The sequence below is a fragment of the Heloderma suspectum genome, chromosome 1, assembly GCF_057233095.1.
Source record: "Heloderma suspectum isolate Gila_16-S chromosome 1, 16-S_ref, whole genome shotgun sequence".
NCBI classification, from domain to species: domain Eukaryota; kingdom Metazoa; phylum Chordata; class Lepidosauria; order Squamata; family Helodermatidae; genus Heloderma; species Heloderma suspectum.
The window spans coordinates 336,105,718-336,122,618 of record NC_139458.1 but is presented as its reverse complement, the minus strand read 5'-3'; the positions used below and the strand labels follow the sequence as shown (position 1 = coordinate 336,122,618).

General features: G+C 41.7%; 1 protein-coding gene across 1 annotated transcript in view; it reads right to left on the bottom strand.

Annotated features, from left to right (window-relative positions):
* ENPP3 (ectonucleotide pyrophosphatase/phosphodiesterase 3) overlaps window positions 1–16,901 on the bottom strand; it is a 79,942-nt gene that overhangs the window by 18,534 nt on the left and 44,507 nt on the right. Inside the window, exons 14-20 of the mRNA XM_084827535.1 lie at window positions 14,857–14,888; window positions 12,906–13,033; window positions 7,320–7,386; window positions 6,988–7,075; window positions 4,442–4,611; window positions 4,272–4,323; window positions 2,661–2,815 (exon numbers count right to left, since the gene is read on the bottom strand). Coding sequence (XP_084683661.1) covers window positions 2,661–2,815; window positions 4,272–4,323; window positions 4,442–4,611; window positions 6,988–7,075; window positions 7,320–7,386; window positions 12,906–13,033; window positions 14,857–14,888 — 692 coding nt within the window. The remainder of the gene's footprint in view (window positions 1–2,660; window positions 2,816–4,271; window positions 4,324–4,441; window positions 4,612–6,987; window positions 7,076–7,319; window positions 7,387–12,905; window positions 13,034–14,856; window positions 14,889–16,901) is intronic.

The window sequence follows — 16,901 nt, the reverse complement described above, 5'->3', positions numbered from 1 at the left end:
TGGCAGTTATTCCTGAACAGACATGTATAACATTGGACTCTCAGCACATAGCTGGACAGTGCCAGAGATATGGAACTGCTGCTGTTCTGCGTCTCTTTCCTCCCTGCTCTTTTTCCCGTGCCTTGGGAATGGCGTTGCCCTTCTCGCATATCAGATAGCCAATGATACAAGGCGGAGGTTCTGAGGCTGGCAAGCAGAACCACAACAGCACGCTGTCTCTTAGAATGTTTAGTTGAGGTTGAGTTGCACAGTAGGTTGGATTCAGAGGAAAAGTACAGTGCCTGCTTTTGGTAAGAAGAGCTTGCTTTAAAAGGAAGTCAGTAATCAGTGTGTCAAGAGGCATAATTTATTTGTATTTTGTGGGACTTTTAACTACAGCATTTGGAAGCAGTTGCTCTGCTCTGCCAGGTCATCTCTCAGCCACTTCCAGGGTTGTTGCTGTTGTTTTTAAAAAAAGCAATAGAAGTAAATAATATACATACATACACACAGAGAGAGACGCAGACACACACACACACACCATAAAAAGGAAAGATCCCACAAACTCATTGAACCACAACTGTGAACCCTATTAAGTTCAGACATTCCTCTAAAATTTCAATGCCCTTTTCATCTTTATACAGCATTTACTCTTATGAGCCCAGTTACAAAAGCTTAGACCAGTTCATGAATGCTGATCTGGGGCAAACATGCCTCTGGAACTCTATGTGTGGGGAAGATTGGGGTGGGGGATTTAGAATGGAAAAAAAGTGGGTGGGGAAATGGTGAAGTTTCTCCCACCCTACATACTTCTCTGTTCTAAATTCCCCTCTCAAGGTATGTGTGTGTGCGCGTGCGCACGCGCACATGCAGCACATGGGACTTTGTACACATATGTGCGTACAACATGCAGTTAGTCCCTTAATAGCATAAATTGTACGGTAACTTGACCCTGCAGCACAATGCTAGTAATGCTTGAGGACTTTTGAACCCATGCTAGTAACAGAACAGATGCTGACTTTCTTTTTAGTGGACCTGGAAAGTGGGAAAAGAAGTGTAGGTTTCTATGAGAGAGAGAGACAGACAGACAGACAGACAGACAGACAGACAGAAGGGAGGAGGAGGAGGGGAGAGAGAGAGAAACTGTGTGGGAGGACTTGGTGGCTCAGTGCAACCAGATACTTCTTCTCCAGGAGATGAGTGTTTTTCCTCTTTGAAGTTCCCCAACAGCCAGAGGTAAAATCTTAGCATTTCCTCGCTAAATCATGGCTGTATGCCTCAGAAAATCTGACTACTGTGTCTGCTGCTATGTCTCTGACTCATGATAAAGTGCTTGAGGATGTCTTCTATGGTTTCTGAGAGTTATTGCTGGTCTTATAAAATAAAATTACATGTCAGTCCATTTTGAGAGTGACTTTTCATCCCACACGAATAGCCCAGTGCCACAGTTGCTTGGACAGAGCTGGCTAAAGCCTCTCTGCAACTGAGGAGCAACCTGTTTAGTATATCCAGCCATTTCTTTTAAGGCTGGATCACTCTGCTAAATTTCTCTATGTGATGCATTTAGGAGTACATGAACAGATGGAAAAAGACTAGCCTGTGTCATGAGAACCTCCATCCTGAGCAGCAGCTTAGACCCTGGCTCTGACCCAGATGAGGAGGCGCCACCCAGATCAGTAGCAGAGGTGCTGGATACTAACCTGAATGCCCCCCCCCCCGCCAACATCACACTTGGGCCGTGTTTCCACAACAACAGAAGGAGAAGCTAATGGAGGAGTACCAGATTTTCTAAAAGGAATTGGCTTTGCTGTGAGCAGGGCTCCACGAGCAGATTCTCCAGACCAGTAAAAATTGCTTCACAGAACATACTTCCTGGTGGGGGTGGGGGTTGGAGTGAATGTCATCTGACTGGCAGGAGCTGCTCAACCAATAAGAGAGGCTTCCCTCCTCCCCACCTTTCTCCTTTCCCCTGAAAGTCCAGATGCACCGGCTTTTCAGGGCAAGCCTCACTGACCACAATGGGAGTTATTTCTGAGTAGACACACTTGCGCTGAGAAAGAGGGCGGGGGAGAACTCAGAGATGGAAACCAGTCCCCATTTTAACCTGCAGGACCTCATTGAGCACAATGGGAGTTACTTCCGAGTAGACACACATATGCTTGTGCTGGGAAAGAGGGCGGAGGAGAACTCAAAGATGGAAACCAGTCCCCATTTTAACCTGCAGGACCTCACTGACCACAATGGGAGTTACTTCTGAGGAGACACTAACGGGTTTGTTGTGGGAAAGAGATGGAAACCAGCCCACATTTTAACACGCAGGATCTCTATAAGGGAGCTGTGATGTACTTACTTCCTAAGGCAATGAATCAGAGCCTTGAGATCGTGCTTAATCGCACTTGAGGAACTGGGCTTTAAAATATGCCATGTAAGCTGAGGGGCTTCTCTGTTATTTCTGTGGGTATTCAGACGACAAGCCTCATTCAGCACAATGGGAGGGGGAAACACCCCTTGACGGGGGTCCTGGTAGGTTTCTGTGTGAAGAAGTCACCCTGTACTAGATGTCAGAAACATATGACATTGCCTTATCTTCCTTCCGTAATCAACTTTGCTATAAAACGTTGCCCTTTTTCCCGTACAGCCTGTCATTTTACAACAAAAGCTAGATGAATCTGAAAACTTACTGCTTTGCTGATAGAATATGAACTCCATAGCGGCATCCAGATATTGTGACTGTATCCACTCACATATTTATTCTGGTAAAGGAGGCAGTAGGTACTCCCTTTCTGTAGAACATGGGGTCTTCCGTAAGGCAAATGATAAGCTTGAGCCTCTGTTTCTAGAATATAAACCATAATTACTGAGTTCCACATTTACGTGATCACTTGGTGGGGGGAGGGGGGATTTGGCGACATTTCCAGGGTTACTTTCAGAGCTGTTCTTAAATATATGGGCTTATTCAGCATTTTTGCTTTTTGATTCATTGCAAAGAGTAGGATAGTTATAAAGACAAGACTCGTCATCTTAAACTTGGGGCTTAGTTTTTCCTAACATAGCCATGGCAAAAAAACCTTCTCCAGCATTTGGTTTGACATTTAGGGCAAAACTGCACACGATGTTCAATGCATCACTTGAGCTTATATGTATTGTTAAAAAAAAAAAAATCTTTAAGCACCCGCTGCTGGGGGCCCTGGCCCGGACAGAGATCATGGGCTTCTCCACACAGAGGCTTTTTATCCCACAGTTTTACCAGAGCTTCCGGATTCTTTGCGGGATTAAGATTGGCCCTTTACATGCACTTCTCTTTCCCCCTGCTTTATCTGCGAGTTCTATACGTTTCATTATACAGCCGCTAGATGGTATTGTGGAATAGCTCCTATTATTGTGTGACTGCCTCATTTCATGGAGAAATTCAATGCATTGTATTTTAATAGCTCATTATCTCCAAACTTTAAAAAAACAAGATAAAGGTCAGAAGACATGGGAGAGACCCTGGAGGCTGATGACATCATGTAAAGGACCAACAAATGTCCATGAGTAACCAATCTCAGTTGCAGGATAAAAGCAGAATGAAGTTTTGCCTTCCAGTCTTTTTTTATCTTTCAATCTTTTTTTTAGGTGAAAAGAGTGGTTTCGTGTTTTGGAGTTCAAACTTTACCTCTGCCTTGTATTTAGGTACTCTTTTTTGTCTCACCAACTTGGCTTGTGAAATAAGTGTTTTCTGACCATCCATGCCCACTATGGCAGCCATTTTGTGAATGGGTAAGCCTCCCCCATGGCAGCCATTTTGTGAGAGTGTTGTGCACACAACACTCTCTCAAAATTCCATATGTGCTCACTGGCTCAAAAAGGCTGGGGACCTCTGATTTCATTCAGCTTGCCCTTGACATACGCCAGCCTTTCCCAACGTGGTGCCCTCCAGATTTGTTGGACTGCAACTCCCATATTCCTAGCCACCGTGGTCATTGGCTTCTCCCTGACCTACCCCTTCCGCCTTTTCCCCATCTGTTGCTTCTCTTACATACTCCCCTTCCCTATAGCTCTACCGATTGCCATCACAGAGTTGCTGCTGAGAAGGTCAGGATATGGTTTATCACAGGCCCTTATGCCTGTCCTTCCTCTTCCATCCCACCCCCAAGTTGTACTCTAAATAGATCACACCGATTTGTCACCATTTAGACATGGTGGTATTTCACACATCATGGGCAATTGTGTGGAAACTGCTGCCATTCGTTTTTTAAGGGGTGTAAATTTTTAGTTTATATTTCTACTTTAAAAAAAAAATCTAAACTTACTTTCTTTATCAGTGAGGTTCAGTCTTTGATTCAGCGCTTCTAAATCTGTTAACTGCAAATAAATAAATAAATAAATAAGCAAGCAAGCAAGCAAGCAGAAGCATACAGAGTTAATTAAAAAAAATAGTGCACAGGAAAAGCAAATAAAAAGAGAATCTGTTAGGACTTACAGAGTCGCAGACACATCCTGAGGCATCTGGAGAAGGAGAGGGGCCAAAGGAGCATGAAGAAGGAAGTGACTCCTCTTTTGCAGGTAATGGACTATAGAAAGGAGCTTTTAGAAGGTGATTCAAGCTTCCGTGTGTTCCATTGTTTGGAGCTGGTTTAATCTTAAGCAGATCTGTGAAGGAGGGGATCATTATTGTTCGCTGTGTACAATAGATTTATAGTGGTTACTAGGAGGAGGGACTTTTCTGCTGTGGCACCCTGGCTGTGGAATTAGGTCCCTAGAGAAGTTCGCCTGGCGTCCGTCCAGTGCCAGGTGAAGACCTTTTTATTTTCCCAGTATTTTAGCTTCCTAATCTTTTAGCTCTGGTGTTTTAAATCTCTATTTTAAAACTCTGCATTGCTGCTAGGTTTGATTCTGGTTGTACTGTTATACTGTTGTTTTAAGCTTTCATATTTTATATTGTTTTATGCTGCACTCTGTGGTTTTAATTTTTGTGAACCACTCAGAAAGCTTCAGCTAAATCTCTATTTTAAAACTCTGCATTGCTGCTAGGTTTGATTCTGGTTGTACTGTTATACTGTTGTTTTAAGCTTTCATATTTTATATTGTTTTATGCTGCACTCTGTGGTTTTAATTTTTGTGAACCACTCAGAAAGCTTCAGCTATTGGCCGGTATATAAATGAAATGAATGAATGAATAAATGAAGGAAGGAAGGAATAAAATATGAGTTTTATTTTAAAAACCTCATATTATATGAGGTTTAACTGGAACCAGAGCTCAGCCCCATGTCATGCAAACTTGGTTATTAATAAAAACGTACAAGCATTTTCTGCTGAAGATGACTATTTCCCAACCCAAAGATACAATATCATCTTCTCCAGAAACAGCTACCTTGATTCTTTACAAGAACACACAGGGTTACTACCTGCCATTTATTTATGGTCAGATGGATATTCTACTGCTGTGGCACATTTGCCCCTACTCCATGGCTGGGTTCCATACCTCACCAGGGTGATGTTCAATGAAAAATGACGTGCGGTGAGCGTGGATCCTGCAGAAAGCAACCATGCTGATGCCACTTTTCCCTGCACTGGTGTGGTTCAGTCCCACATCAGCCACCCATCTCAGAGTGATTCCTTCAGCAAAACGATACCAGTGTGTGGCTTGGGGTCTAGTCATGGGTAAGTGGCAACTGTACTGCACTGGTAATAAGTGAATTGGACTCTCTCGTGCAAGTTGGGTTGCATGAGAAGAACGTTTTAAAAAATCATCTTTGGCCATGTCATTCATTTCAGTGCATAATTTGAACCAGTCTCACCAACAGCATGTGGAAATTCTCTTCTAGCATTCTATTCCCTGTATTCTATTCCCAGGCATTTAATGGCATATGACGGACTCCGTAATACATCAGGTGAATTGTTTATGGTTGTCACTGATTTTTTAATTGTTTTATGAGGTTGTGGTATTTTACTGAGAAGTGTTTTTAGCCGTTTTAAATTTTTATATGTTTTACTTTTGTTGTAAGTCACCTTGAGTCTTTTCTTTAAGTTGTTGTTGATTATAAACCACACACACACACACACACCCCATTTCATGAGTTAGGTAGAACTATACTTTCCATAAATAAAAGTTGAAGAAAAAAAGTGCCTGTAAGCACTTACATATTGCTGTCCCCTAATTATGCAGTAAACACAGACATTCTGAGCTTTTCTACACAAGGCTATTCATCACTATATCTACTTTTGGTTTCATCACAGAACTGAGATCCAAGCTCTACACAAAGAGCTTTTCTTTTTTGTGTTTCTGCTACATAACCTCTAGGTGGTGCTATGCTATAGTGGAATATCACAATTACACAAGTAGGAAAATACCCTTTCTTTTGCTTTCAGAAATAATACATTTTCCCAGCTCTGAAAAAAAAAAATGGGGAAGAGCTCTGAAAAAACAGAAGCAAAACTGGAGGACCATTATGTCATCTAAAGAACACATAAATAATCATGAGTAAGGAATCATGAGCACATAATAAATGCCTCATGTAGAAAAGCTCTCCATACGTATGGGATGAAAGGCCATAGAATCCAACATGCAGGGAGAATCCATGCAGATTTCCAAATCTGGAAGGAAAAGCAGTGGATATGCCCTTTTTTAAAATACATGACACAGTCCTAGGGTTCATGATGCAGACACCTTGCTAAACCTAAACAGGTCTGGGATTGAATGGGTGACTCTCTATGGACCACTATGTATGCTGCTTTGAGTTCTATGATGCAAGAAAGGCAGGATATAAATGAACTAAATTAATCATAAATAAATACAGTGTGGTCCAACTGCAAAACCTATTCTGACCATCCATACCACTACCATGTAGAGAAAATGACTACAGGATCAAGGTAACTGTATCATATATGTTTGCATTATGTCCTTATGTGAGACAGTATGTTTTGGGTGACAGTTTTATATTTCTCTGTTCACTGGATTTGGTTTTCCTTGCAGCAGAATTTAGGAAAGATGTGGGGCAAAATATACAGGGTCTAGTTTATACTCACCACACATTAAGTTGTAAATCTCAATGTTTTCAAAAGGCTTCACCTCAGTTTTTTCTTTAAATCCTGGTCCATGTGCTACAAAGATGGCCTGGATGGTCATAATAAAAACGGTGTTACTAAACAGCTTTTGGCAGCATTTTTAATAAATAAATAAACAAACCTGGCTTAGCAAACTTTTAACTCAAGCCATATACAGGGAAAAAACATAATTGATTGCTACTGTTTTGAGACAGTAGGCTTATTCCAGTAAAAAAACATAATCTACGAAAAGTCCAGGAAAGGATCTACACTGGACCTCTATATATACTGTCAGTTAAAAGAAGAAGTCTTACCTCCATACTTTTGAATTCATTGTCATATCCATGGTTACCACCATCACAAAATGTAAAACCTTTAGTTCTAAAAACAGACAAATTTTGAATTAACATGTGAACTTTCAACCTGTAATATTAAGGGCATCTCTACACCAGCCTAAAATCCTGCATTTAAAATGGGGCTTTCTGCTTCCGTTTTAAATGCAGGATCACAACAACTCCCGTTTTCATGTGTTTCCTTTTCCCCCTCCCCCTCCCCTCTCCTTATCCCCATATCTGAGTCTTCCATATCTTTCATTGATCTCATTCCTCTATTTGCGACTTTTCTCTTTTCATGGAGGGAACTCAAGCGGAACACAACGGGGTAATTTGATAGTTCATTATCTGCAATCCATATAAAAATGGAACCAAGGGCATTTAGTGCAGGAGATGCCTTGAAGGATCAGAGCGTCATCTAAAGAGCCCACAAACTTCCATGATTGAGCCATCTCAATAGCAGGATAAAAGCTCCATGTGAAAGAGCCCTAAATTCTATAAATTAGGGCTGAGTCCAAAGAGGGATTATTTTTGCGATCAGTGTCAAAAAGCACTTTTTGTTAAGTGCTTCTTCAAAAGAACAATTGCATGGAAAACATGGCCTACCCAGGAAGCTTTGCCCTCCCTCTGAATAGCCTCAGCAATATAACCAGCGCATAGCCAAATCTAATTGGCTACATGGCACTATCATGACATTCACTGCATGGGCTTGTATCCAGATGTGTTCATCTGCCACTGTAACAGGCACTGCTGGCAGAGCGGATTACCTCTCCCCACGCCACCCACCACGTGACCGCCAAATCTGCTCATTGGATGTAGCCCACGATTTCTGATTGGTTGGGGTTCATTGTAGGAAGAAGAAGCCCTAAGGGCGGGCAGGGGGGAATGGTGCTAAGACAGCTGATGGGGAAACAAACGGAACGCTCTCCCCTGAGAGGCTTGCCTGGTCCTAAATTGATTAGATTCAGGCACCAGGCAAAGGCCTTATATTTGACATTTGACACTCTGTTGGTCTCTTAAGGTGGGAGCGTCTTAGTATCTTTTTTTTTTACTTTGTTAGTTTGTATTCCTATATCTTTTATTGTCTTTTAAGGCAAGGTGGAGTTTTAAAATCCACATAGATAGAGAGATGCCTATGTAGAACAAGGAAGCTGCAGCACTGTCCACTTTCTCGGCCATTAGGAAGTATGTCAGGGAAGCGCTGCTATTTAGACTGGCTCCACACTTTGTACGACATTCATGTTTGCATCCTAGAATTGCTACAGCATTTGCTGGAATAAACATATAAAGTGTGGACCAAAGACACACGCCTTTATTCCATATGGATGCATGTCAGGAAGCCATGGACCAAAAGGCTCCCAGGCACATGGGCCTGGCTGTGAAAGGATGCACACTGTAGCTGTCATTTGCTGTGATGGAAAACACCACTGTTACCACAGGAAACATGATTGCCATGTGGAGTTGCTCTTAGGCCACAATCCTATGCATGTTTAGAAAGAAAAAAGTCCTTTAATTCCCAGCATTCCCAGAACGTTGGGAGTTGTAGGACTTTTTTCCATTTGAACTTGTATGGGATTGCGCCCTTAGTCTTCTTGGAACACATCTGGTAAAAATGGCTTAGATTTATTCAGGAACTGTTCATTTGTATATTTGAGAATGGATTGCTTTTCCCAATAATCATTTTTTACTCCTTGTCTTTGACATCTTGAGCTGTCAAAGACATTTCATAATAACGTGACTAACAATGACTGCAGTTGCCTGGAAATATTAGTTCACTCACAGCTGTGATATTTCAAGCACCCATAGATGGAATAACGAAGACTGCCAAACTAAAAGACTGGTTTACTGGAAATATATTTTGTCTGTTCAACTATCCTGGATCATGTTTTAGAGACTAGAGTAAGTTCCTCATAGAACTTCCCTTCTTTGTTTCATAACTGCAAATACTGTCAATACTTTGGAAATCTTTCATTAAAAGGTTGAATAATGGAGACATTCTAAACTTGATGTTTTTGTTCTTAAATTTCCTAGGAGGTATTATAAGCTCAAAGTACATGGCAACAGATCTATACAATTGTGTAGAATGTGGTGGCGGCAGCAGCAGTGAGGTCTGATTTTAAAAGCTAAAAGTTCTTGGATGCTGGTCCAGGAGCAACAGGGAGTGGGGCTGTGATGTCAGATGTATATATGTTATGAATCTGTGTATATGTATGCATTAATGTTATGACTCTGTATTTTATGGTAAGTAGATCTAGAGAGTGAGTGGTATGAGTGACAGGAGATATGATGTATTTGCATATGTGAGTGGGAAGGTGGGTGAAATGGTGTGTCTGATATATAAACAGGGAACAATGCCTGTGCAGTTTAGATAGGGAATGGACAGGGAAGTGATAGGGTCTGGTAAGAGATAGGGCCTGTGAAGAGATAGTACCTAGAATCTGTGTTTATAAGATTAGAGTAAGGATTGAGTGTGTGTGTGTGTGTGTGTGTGTGAGAGAGAGAGAGAGAGAGAGAGGATACATTGAAGGTTTCTAAAGTAACTTAATACTGTTAACTCAATTATTTAGGTGCAGGAGGAGAGTAAAGTGGTTATTTATTAACACCTTAATTCTGTAAATAATAAAGATTTCTTACTTTTCAAAATCCTACACTTACGACTCGTGGCTATCAAAGGGTAAAAGTGATAAGAGAATAATATATGTCAGAATAAAAAGCCAGCATGTCGTCACATCTCATGAAGTAAAGGTGTTGGACCTGAGGTAAAGGACCTGCTGGCAGTGTTACAGAGAGTGTGGTGGAAGGTGTTGCCTGCTGTGGGAAAGACCTGATAGAAAAGGTATTCTCACTGGTAAATAGGCAGGAACACCACAGGGGCCATCAGAGCAGGACTCTGGGGGAGAATGAGGAGGAGGGTCCCCCAATGCAGCAGGGCTAGCTTACCACATCTTGAAATAAGTGAAGTAATATACATTACCAGCTATTTCTTTATTACACTTTTTCACTTTGCTAAAGGCGGAGGGGGGGCAGCGGGGAAGCATTAAGATAATTAAGCCCAGGATTGAAAATTACCTAACTGTATCACCAGCAGCAGGATCCAGAAAAGGGAGATGGAGACACTACAGTATTCACCAAGGATTATGAAATGGGGACATGCAAATGACCTCACTGGCTCATTCTTATTCGAGGACTAGCCAGCGAGACGCCTCTGGGCACTCACAAGCATGGCCCATCTGTCCTCCACACAGGCAGCTGGTATTGAGAAGTACATATTGGATGGGTTCACACAACTCTGGTTGAGTATGGGAGCTTACCTTAGCCCCTACATTAGCTTCCAGCAGACAGTAAAGGCATTCCCATTCTGTTCAGCATCTGTTGGTCTTTAAGGACTGACAGCTGGTTTTATTCTTCTGAAGGTTTTTCATGCTCTGTTTTTAATCTTTGCTGTGTTGTAATACTGTTTAATTGTTTTAATGTTTAATTGTTTTGAACACTGCCTTGATAGCCTTATGGACGAAAGGCAGCCTATAAGTATGTTCATTAATAAAGTCTTAACATCTGTCATTTGCCTTCCTGCTCTTCAGTTCCTTTGTAGCTTTTTCCACTGAACTACAAGTGTGCTACAGAATATTTGTTTCAACCTCTAGCGCTATTTCATAGCATTAAGCGGAGCTGCGGAAGCAGATATGGTAATACTGGAGTGACAGGAGGTGGTACAGTTGCTTAGAAAGAGTGTTCACTTGGAATTCACCTAAAAAGCCTTCCTTTATACTGAACTTAAATTTCAACCCAGGCTTAAATGGGATCATATTTCCTCCCCCTCCATCCACACATTTGATTTCAAAGCTGTCAAGAGAAAGGAATATGAAAGTGCCTCTGGAACTGATACATAAATCAAGGCAATTAATTGCATCATCCAATAACCTCATCTATTCTTTGGAAACACCAAGTAATAAAGGAAAACTAACTTCACTGTTTTGGGGAAATTAGAAAGGCCCATGAGATAGCTGTGCATAATTTCTTGGACTAGTCATGAACTACTTCAGTGGAATTTAGTGGAATTTTCAAAACCCTCACGATTATGAAATCGTGTGCATTTCCATGTAGACTAGTCAATGGAAATGTAGTTTTTCATTTATTTAGAAAATGTATTGTATATCCCATCCATCAGTGTTGCCACTCCCAAGGAAGTTCAAAACAATCAAGTTAAAATAATAAAACAACATTCTAAAACAATGAACAGAGCCATAAAAAAGAACACAGCAGCAGTAGAATGAAAACCAGTTCACACGATGTTTTAGAAAGCCTGGCTGAAGGAAAAGGTCTTTGCCTGGTGCCAAAACAGAAGAAGGGGCACCAGGCAATGGTTCCTGATGGGAGCATTCCATAAGTGAGTCATCACAATGGACCCTTTCTCCAGTAGCCATCTGCCTAGTCTCCCAGCAACAGTCCTCAGAAGATGTCCTTAAGTACTAGGGAGGTTCAAGTGGGAGTAGATGGCCCTTCAGATTTTGATTTAATTCAGTCCCACTGAAGTAAGGGTGTGAAGTCCCATTTGATGTCAATGGGGCTTTTAAAAAAAAAATCCCAAATCCTAATATTAGCAATGAATTAAGCAAGGATTACATTCACTTCCGAGAGTCCATAAAACAAAACAAAACATGCTTTTCACATAAAGATCACAGTGAAAAAAAACCTAGCTTGCAAACACACACACACACAAACACACACACTCAAATAAACACACACACTCTCCCCACCCACTCTCTCTCTCTCTCTCTCTCACACACACACACACACACACACAATCCATGTCCTGCTAAGCATTGTTGTAATTATCTGAAGAAATGTGTGTCTGAAATTAACACTACCAGCACAAATCGATGGATACAGAGCTACTAAAAACAAAACAGAAACGTGGAAACTCTGGGTGATATCCAGACTTAGACATGCTTTCAGTGGGTCTAATTTAAGCATGACTAACTCTGGATACAACCATATAAAGGAAAGGAGACTTTTTAAAGCTGTAATCAGAGATAGCCCAATGTAGAAAATTCAAATGGTACCACCACCCTAGCCCATGGGAAGATCAAACTGGCCCTAATCATTGGTCAGGTTCCCACCCAAATAGAACTCTTTATAAGCTTATTTTAGGGGCTATTTTAGGAGCTTTATAAATAATAAATATTTAATTATTATCACCCCTCTCATCCTCAGTCATTCAGTTCCCCTGTGGTTGCAAAAGCACAGGGGAAGGACACTCTGGCCCCAGTCACCAGCCACAGGAAGAAGAACTGCTAGGAAGGTTGTGTCCCCTCCCTTCCTATAAGGACATGCAAAGGACAAAACCTACCTCTTCGGGGTATTTCCTTCCATTTTGATATAAAACATTAAATGTTTGTCTAAACTGCTCAGAACATTTGAGATATAGTGGGATATAAAGTGAATTAATAAATTAACACAGAAATGAATTCAGCAATTGACACTTTGATAGAACCCCAAAATCTGGGCCACTCACCATACCTCATGGGAGGGCCAGCCCTGGGTATATGTTCAACATCAGTACCATACCTCACAGCCAACCACTGCCGATCCATCATGAGATTAACTTTGTCAATACGAATGTTGTTAACATAATGCAAACGCTTTGGTAGGTTTGGAGTCAAGTAGGCTTTGAAGTGTTGATTCGGCTTTCGGCACTGAAAATGGCAAAGTGAACTTGTGAGATTTATACATCATGGAGTATAAATACAATGATGGACATAGATATCTCATTTACTCTATTTTATTTTTTAAAAAAATCTGGCCACCTTTCAGGGCAGAAGCCCTTCCAAGGCAGCTCACAGCAATAAAATACAAAAAATACATCTTATGAGAGTCTCTGTAAGATATCTGTACTCTCACAGATTAAGAGTTTTTCTACATGACACTGTTAATCAGCTGTATCTATTTTCAGTTTTGTAGCAGAATTGAGATTCAAGCTCTACACAAAGAGCTTTTCCTTTCTTGCTTTTCTGCTACATAACCTCCAGGTGGTGCTGTGCTATGGCAGCTATAACACAATTACACAAATAGGAAAATACATTTTCTTCCACTTTCAGAAATAATACTCAATTTTCCCTGCTCTAAAAACCTCTGGAAAAGTGCTCTTAAAAAACAGAAGTGAAACTGGCATTGACACGGCATTGTCTAAAGAACCTGTAAACAAGTGTGAGTAAGGAATGACAAGCACACTATAAATGCCTTGTGTAGAAAAGCTCTTAACAGTAGGTCATAACTCATCCATAAATACATTTCTGAGAGAGGGACCCATACAGGATTTTGTTCAGCCATCAGATCAGCTACAGTCTACCAACTGGAATGAGTCTGTGGCTCTCACTTTCGTCCCAAATTGTGACACATATTGATGTGCTAGCCCATAAACTCTTTCCTCGCACAATGAAGCATTGGTGGAGAAAAAGATTTCTTTTCCCAAGTTACTTTTTATTGCCCTGGAATTTTCTAACCCTTCCAAGAACTGGCCTTTGGTGTTCTTATATGGCAGTGTGCTGATTTTCATAGTGGAAGGTCATTATATGTATTATATGTCCCATATAATAAGGTTAGGATGATATAAACTGTTTTGGCCTACAACTCCCATGATCCCTCATCATTGGCTATGCTGGCTAAGGCTGATGGAAGTCATAGGTCAAAACAGCTGGAGGGCCACAAGTTGCCCACCCCTACCCTAAACAGAGAATCTTATCAAAGGTTAAGAGAATCTTATAAATACAGTGGAAACCTTTAAACAATACAGTAAATGACAGATACGCTTTAAGAGCAGCTTATGCAAGCATTGGCTGGATCTATCCATCTATCACATTTGTATCCAGTCCATTCTCCAAGAGCTTATGGTGGGTCTTCATACTGTATCCTTATGACAACCCTTTGAGACAGGATAGGCTTTGAGATCATGACGAAGTAAGCTTCAAGGCTAAGCAGAGATTTGAACCCGATTTTCAGTGGTCAGATTTCAACACTGTATCTACTACACTAGCTTTCCCCAACCTGGTGCTCTCCAGACATTTTGGAATACAACTCCCTGGATTCCTGATCATTGGCCATTCTGGCTGGGGTTGATGGGAGTTGAAGTCCACAATATCTGTGGAGTACCAGGTTGGGGGAGGCCGCACTACAGATGCTATAGTGGCTCTTTCTTAAAGCAGGATCCTTGATTCAGGCGAATTTATGATAGGATCTCTTAAAATCACTTCCAGCCATGTAGCCAAGGGTATCCATCCATCCCTAGATGTGAAGGTATACAGCCCTTTCACAATAATAATATAAGGTAGGATTCCTACTTTTCTGTTACAGCAAAATAGATTAGTTCTCAATGCATATAGTTCAGCAAAACATGGATACTAAAGGGGGGGATAGCCCCCAATCATATGTACGAGATCCAGAACAATACCTCAATGATATGCTTGCTGCTAATATACTCTTAGTATAGATACAAGGGAAAGGGATAACCATGTTTACTCACTGTGAGATTTTTGACAATTCCTTCTGAATCAACTGTTTGGAAGAAAATAAAAATAAGTTATGTTCAAGATACCATATGATCACCACACCACCCCTGTTCAGGTACCCATTATTACTATAAATCTCTATCAACTTCAAGCACGCAAGATTCACCTATACTTACAGCTATGCTAGATGTGACATTGGGGATGCATTAATGTATCTCTGTCTCTTTTTTTCAAAAAAATGCATGTTTTTATTTGCTAAAAGCTGCTGTAGGGGCTCACTATGGATCAAAGCTGTGGCACAGTGGGAGAGGATTAACCCTTTCCACTTGTGCTGCAGCTGTGATCCAATTGACCCCCCCTCCAAGCTGCACTTAGCTTGGGGAGGCAGGTCAACACACAGGCATAATATGACTGTCTGTGTAGTTTCTTCTCCACAGCTCATAATGGCTTGGGGGCAGGGGACTTGCATCGGGGAATCAGTGCACGGAGAAAGGGTTATATACTCTCCTTCTTTGCCATGACCCTGATCGAGATACACCATCACATGCCGCTTTTAGCAAAAGGGGGAAAGGAAAAAAGATGGAGATATAGGGCATCACTACACCAGCCTAAAATCCTGCATTTAAAATGAGGCCTTCTGCTTCCGTTTTAAATACAGGATCACGACTCCCTTTTTCACATGCTTCCTTTCCCCCCTCCATCTCCCTGTATCTGAGTCTTCCATTGTCTTTCATTGATCTCGCTCCTCTTCTTGCCACTTTAACTCTTTTCACGGAGGAAACTGAAGTGGATCACAATGGGGTAATTTGATAGCTCATTATCTGCAATCTATTTAAAAACGGAAAGGGCATTTAGTGCAGGAGATGCCTGGAATGATCACTGTGTAAAGAGCCCGCAAACTTCCATGAAGGAGCAATCGCAATAGCAGGATAAAAGCTCTGCGTGAAGAAAGCCATATTCAAGTATTTCTGACATCACATCTACTTTGGCTCTTACTGGGCTGCACCATGTTATTATGGTCATATCCTACCTTTTAACATTTAACTAAAGCAGTAAAATGCCATAGAGTCTATATCTCAGAACGATGCACCTCTCCTTCATGCAATAACATCTAAAATAGAGGTGTCACTTAGCTAATTCATATGGTTTTCTATTATTCATGATAGTAGTGCTATCGCTTGCAGTATAAAAATATCACAATTAGCCCAAATAGGCTGCAGGAGAATTTGGCATGGCATTTGTGCTCCTAGTGAGCAACTTGCTTCAACAAGATCTGAGACCTAAACAAGATTTGAAGCCTTTTAAGTTACAGCCCAGAAATCCCTTCTCAGACTCCTCCCCTTCCCACAAAGTGGAAGCCTTAAAGGCACAGGCCTCCAGCCTGGCGCCTACAACTCCTCTATTTCTTCAAGATCTCATGCCGAGCGTGTTGCTGGTGTTGGTGCACTGTCCCCATGGATCGTGGAGCTCTTGGAGATGAGTGAATTGGCCCAGTGCTGGAGCTAGACTCAGACACTGCAGTTGTTGCTCCACATTTAAGGGTCTCCAGCTTAGAGCATCTCAGTCTTCTTGGAGGTCTCCAGCATCTCAAGGTTCTTTGATTCTACCTTGATGCTTGGGCCTGGTGCCTCTTCTGTTGGCCCCACTGGTTTCTCAGCCTCCAAGTCCATGTCTAGATCACTGCTGTACTCAAGGGTCAGGAAACCCAGAGACTAGAGTCCGCAAGCCAGAGATAACTGAGAGGCTAGTATCCTTGCCCCGCAAGGCCCTCACATTCCACTGAGCCCACTTGTCATCGCAAGTAGCATACCCAGTGATAGAAAGTGAAGAGCTGACAGAGTTCCAGGTGACAGATTAGGGGGCTGCCCCTGTAAGGCTCTCCATTCCTCAGAAAGGAGACAGGGTCTGGGAGGGGCTGTCGGAACAAGTCCAGTCTGAAGGGCTGTCATATAGGAGAAGGCAAAGACTTGTTCTCTGCTTCCCCAGAAGCCAAGACTAGGTCTAATGGCCCTAAGTAAGGGGAGGATAGGTTTTGGTTTATCATTAGGAGGAACCTAAC